The sequence below is a fragment of the Lupinus angustifolius genome, chromosome LG03 (genome assembly GCF_001865875.1).
Source record: "Lupinus angustifolius cultivar Tanjil chromosome LG03, LupAngTanjil_v1.0, whole genome shotgun sequence".
Classification (NCBI taxonomy): domain Eukaryota; kingdom Viridiplantae; phylum Streptophyta; class Magnoliopsida; order Fabales; family Fabaceae; genus Lupinus; species Lupinus angustifolius.
Window position 1 is genome coordinate 6,008,698 of NC_032011.1, and position 7,806 is coordinate 6,016,503.

General features: G+C 33.2%; 1 protein-coding gene across 1 annotated transcript; it reads right to left on the bottom strand.

Annotated features, from left to right (window-relative positions):
* On the bottom strand, nucleotides 309-3,500 carry LOC109343263 (seed biotin-containing protein SBP65-like). The gene is made up of 2 exons (XM_019581482.1): nucleotides 1,900-3,500; nucleotides 309-1,095 (listed from the first exon to the last, which is right to left on the bottom strand). The coding sequence occupies exons 1-2, from the start codon at nucleotides 3,259-3,261 to the stop codon at nucleotides 538-540; spliced, it is 1,920 nt and encodes a 639-aa protein (XP_019437027.1). The 5' UTR covers nucleotides 3,262-3,500; the 3' UTR covers nucleotides 309-537.

A 7,806-nucleotide genomic window follows, 5' to 3' on the forward strand; every position in this document is an offset into this window, starting at 1 on the left:
TTCTTTAGGAGCTGGTGAAAGAATTGCGGGACTTTAGGGACTGAGAAAATGATGGAAAGTATAAGAATGTGAAAGAAAGTAATAGAAACTATAACAAGATTAAGCTATAGAGAGTATTATGACCTAATAAGATTTCTATTTTCATTAATTACAAAGTTAATCTAATATAATAAAACTTTTTTAATACATACGTCATGAAGCTTTGGAAATTAATTAATCTTAACTATTCTCTAGTGTACCCTAACTAAAAATTATTCATTTCTAGAATCACACAAATAGCACTAATTAAATGTATGCAATATGTAACATAACATAATAAACAAGACTTATATATTTATACTAAATTTCAGAATCACATAGGGATTGTTATTATTTGTTCACAGCTAGCAACTCAACAAGGTAAACCAAAACATCAAACTTACACTTAGAGCAAAATAAAATCTCTCCAAAGATTATTAAACATATATGAAACACACACTATTCACTTAAGCCTCAAACACAGGACCACTAACCCTCTTAAGGTATATGTTCAGTTTTCTAGGGTACCCTTTGACCACCTTCAACTGAACCCACTCCATGCTTGCCATGTTCAGTAGATTGAGATTGTGCCTCTAAACCCTCACCAACAACAAAGTTTTTAGTTGTCTGTGCAATCTCCACTATGGTTTCTCCAATAGCATCAAAAACACCACCCCCTTGTCCCTCTTGACCTTGTTCTTGAACTTTCTCAGCTGGTTTGATCATTGTTTTCCCAATCTCACCCACAGTTTCACCAACTGCTCCAACCACTTGGCTTCCTCCTTCAGTTATGTTATCCATTGGTTTCTTCACCATTTGTGCAACATCACCTAAAGTTTCTCCAATGTTTGTTGTTGTTGTTGTTGTTTGATCATTCTCACCACTTCCCTTAGTGATGCTTTCAAATGGTTTCTTTATCTTCTCACCAACATTCCCTACAGTTTCTCCAATGGCTGAAAGTACAGTGCTTCCTGTTCCTTCTGAACCTTGTGCTTGTCCTCCCTGAAGGCTTTCACCAGTTGGTGCATATTGGCTTATAGTTTCCCCAATCCCTTGTGATGGCCTTTCCCCAGCTACCTAAATTTAAATGTAAATTTTTAGTGCAAAGTTGCGATAGAATGTTCTAACAAAATGAAACCAAATTTTGTAGAATGTTATGTTCTAGCACACATTTCATTTAAAGTTGTACCCTTCATTTAATGTTCATTTAAAGTTGTACCAAATTTTGTAACATGTTTTGTAACAATTCATTTAAAGTTATACATTGATTCTAGGACAAGCATCTCTGTCCCCAAAAAATCCTCTCCCCATGTCTATAACCAATAGCTCTTCTCAAAATAATATAAAATATTAATTTATGTTTTTTATATTTTCTTTTCTTAATTAATTGAGACATTTTGATTGGCTTAGTACACCATTGAGGACACCAAGGACACCAATGAGTACATGACATCTCCATCCCTATTCTAATCCTTGAAATCACAAAAACATAACCCCACAAATTCATAAAACTTGCTAGCAAAATTAAATTGACAGGTTCACAACACAGGATACTAGAGAAGTTTTCCCAATTTGAACTATTGAACATTTAAATCCATTACTAATTTCTTGGTGGATAAAAAAATTAATATCAGGCAACTCCCGGGCATATAAATTCATATAAATAATCATTGCACCAACCATTGTGGATTAAATTCGTTATTATAACTTCTACTCATACAAAACAAGCAACTAAGGTTAGATTTAAAGCATCTAAACAAGCATGTTTGTGCCACAGTTATTCCAATGAGTTGGATTGAACTTCATTCTTAATTCAGTTTCATTAGGCATTAAAATTAAGCAATTAAGAACACGACCACAAAGTGATCATATATATAGAACCTGGGGTTGAGCTTCTCTTTTGGCCTCCAATTCCAGCCTTGCCTCCTCTTTCTTCCTGGCAGTATACTCCTTAGCAGTCTCACCAGCAGTAGCAGCCAAACCTTTAACAGCACCCACCGACTTCGCGGCAAGCTCAGCGGCCTTATGACCAGCATACCCGGCTGCTCCCTCAACCACATTGGCAGCAGCCTTGGTACCATCAACTGTCAACTGGGTTGAGTAATGTGCCGCAGTCCACCCGGCCGCGGTGGCCTTGTCCTTCAAGTCCACAGCCACTTTCCCAGCAATCTGAGCAGCACTCTTCCCAGTTTCCAGTGTCACGTCCTTGGTCTTCACAGCTGCTTGAATTGTGTAATCTTTGGCCTTTTCAGCCACTGGAACTGTGTATTCAACAGCAGTTTTTGCAGCACTTGTGATGGTGTCTTTTGTGGTAGCATAACCTTGTTGACCCTTCTCTATTGTAGTATCCTTTGCTTGAGTGGTGGTGTCTTTAGTAGGACCATAACCTTGTTGACCCTTCTGAATTGTTGCATCCTTTGCTTGAGTGGTGGTGTCTTTAGTAGGACCATAACCTTGTTGACCCTTCTCCAATGCAATTTCCTTTGCTTGTGATGCTTTCTCTTGTGTGGTTTGTGTTGTGTTGCTTAGTGCCTCATTTGCTGCTTGTTTTGCTCTCTCATATCTTTCTTGTGCTGCTGAAATTGCCTCATTTTGTTTCTGCTTAGCTTCTTGTCTATACTTAGAAACCTCTTCCAATCTTTCCTTTTCAGCTCTCTCCAATTCTTCTTCTCTTCCTCTTCCTTTTTGTCCATCATCACTTTCCAATCTGCATGTTATCACTGCAGTTACACCTTTAGTTTCACCACCAACTTTGCTCTCTCCTACTCTAACTCCTTCAGCATCACCACCAACATTGATCTCTCTCCCTCTAACTCCTTCAGCTTCAGCACCAACTCTTTCTCTTCCTGTTCCAACTCTTGTTCTTCTTTCAAGCTCTTCATCATTCCTCCTCCCTTCACCACCATGCATATCAAACTTGCCCACATTAGGAGCAACACCACCACCACCACCTTCTTTGTCAGCAAGTGACTCATAGTACTGTGCTCCACCCAACTCATGAGTCTCTCTTGCTCTACCATGTCCACCAACATCTCCAATGGCTTTTCCTGCAACATCTTTGTTATACTCTCCACCTTGTAACTCTTCCCAGCTTCCTTGTGGAGTATCTTTTCCACCATCATCTTTTGCTTGCTCAGCCAGGTGCTCAAAGTGTGTGGCCATCTTTGGGACTCTATTTTTCTCAACATGAACATCTCTTTCATTTGTTGTGTTTTCTCTCCTAGACACTTGTTGACATGCCATATTGGGTTTTCTTTCTCTCTTTTTTTACTCTCAATGAACAAATAAAGGAACTTTCTTGTATTCTATGTTTGTGGTGTTATGAAAGGGATACTGAGTTGCATGCATTAAAAAGGAGAAAAGATTAGGCCATGGCGGTTTGGAGAGGTTGGTGATGGATGATTATGCATGAGAGATGGACATGTGGTAGAATGGGTAGTGGGTAATGCAACGTGTGAGGGTAATGGAACTAATTAATGTGACTCACCATGTTATGTACAGTAGAATTGTCACAAAAACTTTATTGGAAATGTATATTTATACTACCTCATTGTGATTAAATGAATTTAAAAAGTTAAACATTATAAACTCAATTACAAATTATAAATATTTAACATAAAATATTATATTTATTATTTACTAGCGTGTTGACATACATTGTCGTGTCTGTCAACCCGTTTTCTTATCGTTTGTAATCTATAGTTTGTATTTTATAAATTCAAATTAAATTTTTTGCGCTAAATTTACGGTTGAATTTATTCAATTGGTCTAATATTCAATTTTTTAAATACACTTTTAAAATAAGAAGATAATAAGGGTAAAATAATAAAATAATATTATATGGTTTTTTGGTAGAAATAAAAAGATATTAAGGGCAAAAAAGGAAAACATAAATTACGCCATAATGAGTGGTTATTTTGTGTTTTCCCTTTATTAAGATATAAGATAAGATAAGATTAAGATAGTAATAAATAATTTTCCCTTTATTAAGATAATAATAAATAATATACAAATTATAAATTAAAAATGATAGAAAAGTGAATTAACAATTACAATAATATTGTCAAGATGCTATCTATATCCTGCATATTTGACAATATTTTATGTTGGTTATCTATGGTAAAATATAACCTTCACATTTTATCCTGATTTAAGATTAATTATATAGTATCAAGTACCTATAAACATGTCTTATGGTGATGATAGATAATGTATTTATTTTATAAATGTGTTTATTGTTATTGGGTTTGATATGGAGGGTGATGTTGAATAATGTATTCATTATATAAAAACCATTAAATTTGTAAAATATTTAAAACAATTCATCATAATTAATGTTAGCGTGTAAATGGTATTGTGTACATGTTGATCCGTATTCTTAATGACACACATTAACACACAAAATGTAACATGTAATAATAATTTTATCCTTTTGTGTACCATAAAATTACATTTTTGTCATTACAAATGTGAGCAAAACAATCACTTACCTCTCCATTAATGGAGAGGATCCTTGTTCTTTTGAGTAAGGCTCCTCTCCATTAATGGAGAGGCAAGTGACACACATTAACACACAAAATGTAACATGTAATAACAATTTTATCCTTTTGTGTACCATAAAATTACATTTTTGTCATTAAAAATGTGAGCAAAACAATCACTTACCTCTTCATTAATGGAGAGGATCCTTGTTCTTAATTTTTATATAGAATATGTCATCTTCTTCTTATATTAATACTTTAAAAAAATTAAAATAAAAAATGTAATATATACCCTCAATGAAAATTTAACAAGATAACATTATAATAGTTGTTTTAATAATCATTACTGGGTATTTTTCGTGTACTAGTATGTTTCTTCTTGGATTGAAGAAGATAAAATAAGAAAATTTGTAAAAATCTAATATATATTGATGAAAAATGTGAAATAATATGTAAAAGGTTTTAGTAGTTATTAATAAAAGAGATTATAAAATAAATGAAATCTAAAAATTATTTTGATTAACATGATAACTTATGTCTTCACATATATATATGATTTCGTCCAAATTTATCCACGTGCTGACTTGAAGGGATGCCACGTTGAGTACAAATAGAAGACAGGGCCACAGCGTTTATTGGTCATGAGAAATTCCATCTTTGATGCAGAGTCGGGTTTTAACATTTAGCAGAAAAGGAAAGAATTTAGATAGACTTTATGAACTATTAAAAGCAGTCTTATATTCTGATCCAATAAAATTAATATTGTAAAGTTTTATATACGTATCTTTATTTAAAAATAATGATTAGCATCGTAAGTATAAAAGACTTTTATACTATGACTTCTACACATGACATGCATTAATAACTTAAGTCTATTTGCATGTAACCTTTTCTTTCTTGTGTGTGTAACGATTATTAAATGAAACTCTATACTTATTTAATCTTCATGTTATTAACTGTAGTGGGTGGACTATATGAGGCAAACGAAAATCTGTATCTAGATAATTTATCCTTTCATTTTATCCCAATATGACATGACTTTCCAATTTATAACCCCTATCGGAAGAATATTTTAGATGAGAAAAAAAATATAAAAAATGATAATGTATGAGTTTACACACTGTTATTGCATCATGTATTATTCATGTGTTATTATCATTAACTCTTTAAAAAAGTAATACAAATGAATAATGAATAATATATTAATTGTATATAATCCTTTACACTGATAATGAATAGTTATGACACTACATGATACACATTTCTAAATTAATCAACATACATGTTCTAAAAAAATAAAAAATAAATGAAAGCCAATTTAAAAATTAAAGCAAAAATATTTTTTATATTATGTCTAGTGCTTGATAGGATCTAGATTCATTTATGTGGAGATCTTCTTGAATTGGGAGAATATAGGTGAGGTAAGGGATTTATTTTTTAAATTATTTTATTTAAAAATAATTTGAAATGTGGACCATTAAAAAATTATCTATATCACATGCTATCATCTTCAACTGAAAGGTTAATGTACTTTGTAATCAATACACATTCTCAATTTTAACTTAAATGTATAATAGTTGACTCTATGTATTGGTTCCAACCCAACAAACATCATATTCATCATATAAGAAAACAAACTTATTACTTTTCCATAAAACACACACCACCTTTTCTTATAACTCACTCACTAGATAGAGATCATATGTCTCAAATAGTGTCTCATTCCATATCCCAAGCCAATCAGAGTGCTTCATTTTGTTACTTTTTGCTTTTAAAATTGTTATTTTATCCACTTGTTAATATATGATTGGATTGGGACAAGGAATGAGACATCATTTGGGACAGGTAATTCCTATCCCTCACTCACCTCCCCAATTGTTGGGAATCCATCCTAATTGACGTGGAAGACCAATGAATCTTAGTAGATGAACCATTGAGTATATTCAATGATGGTTATTCCAAAGTCTTGGAATTATTCATTGACTCTTGATAATTATGAATTCTAACTTAGAGTTGGAGTAACACTTTTCAAAGTGTCTTGAAAAGTATGACAACAATTAATCATCAACTATGTCTTTATGATGGAGTCTTCTTCCCCTTCACTATATAGGGGACTTGTGAGGAAGAGATACAACAAGCAAGTGAGAAAGAATAACAAAGAGAAAGTGAGAGAGTTTATATCCACATAGTGTGAGATTTGTATTCCTAGTGAGATACCAGATAGAGTTTATATTTCCACCCTTTTTGGGTTGAATTGAGTGTTATCATCTTTTTAAGAGAGAGTCAAATATTGTAATCCTACTTTCTATAGTAAAGATATTTTCTAGACTATGTTATGTGGTTGTTTCCTTCTCAGATTGAGGAGGTTTTTCCACGTTAAAAATTATTGGTGTTATTCTTCTACTCTTCTCTATTTTATTTATACACTTGTTGCTTCCGCAATTGCCCACTTTGTATAACACAAATGAGGGAAATTGGTTCTGAATTTCCCAATAGTGGTATCAGAGCTCCCAGGTTCATTTTGGGAGCTTAGCCTGTGTAATCCAAGATAGAAGGAGCTGTTATTATCTCATTTGATGGAGATATGTTCAAGTTGATAGGTGACAACTATTCTTATTGGAAGCCCATGATGGAAGATCATTTATATTGCAAAGATATGCATGAGCCTATTTCTTGCAAAGAGAAGAAGCCAAAACATAAGAGTGAGAGAGATTGGGAGCTTTCGAATCGAAAATTTGTTGCAATGATTCAGAAGTATATTGATAGAAGTTTATTTGAGCATGTGTCCATATACACAAATGCTTATGAGTTATGGTCGAAACTTGAATATATGATTCAAAAGAAAACTCCTAGAAATAAAGCATATTTTGTCAAAAGGCTGGTGAAACTCGACTACAGAGATGATCAGAGCATGATAGAGCACTTGAATTCATTCAAGAGTCTTATCAATCAATTGACAAAGATAGATATGAAGATAGATGATGAGTTGGAAGCACTTCTGCTACTGAGTTCATTGCCTGAAAGTTGGGATACATTGGTGGTCACGCTCAGCAACTCAGTCCCTGATGGGAAGGTCTCAATCGATACTATTTCAGACAATCTATTGAATGAAGAATCCAGAAGAAAAGAACGGAGTATATCCATACAATCTAAAGCAAATATTGTGGAGAGACGTGCAAGAAGTGAAACTCATAGGAGGAATGAATCTCATGGAAGAAGCAAAAGCAAATTCAGAGGTCGCTCTCAATTTCACATGAGATCAATAACATGCTATAATTGTAGTAAATAGGGACATAAAAGATCGGAA

Coding starts and splice junctions, on each gene's coding strand:
- LOC109343263 (XM_019581482.1), bottom strand. CDS start 3,261: ATGGCATGTCAACAAGTGTCTAGGAGAGAAAACACAACAAATGAAAGA. Junction 1,096..1,899: donor AAAGAGAAGCTCAACCCCAG/GTTCTATATATA, acceptor ATTTAAATTTAG/GTAGCTGGGGAAAGGCCATC.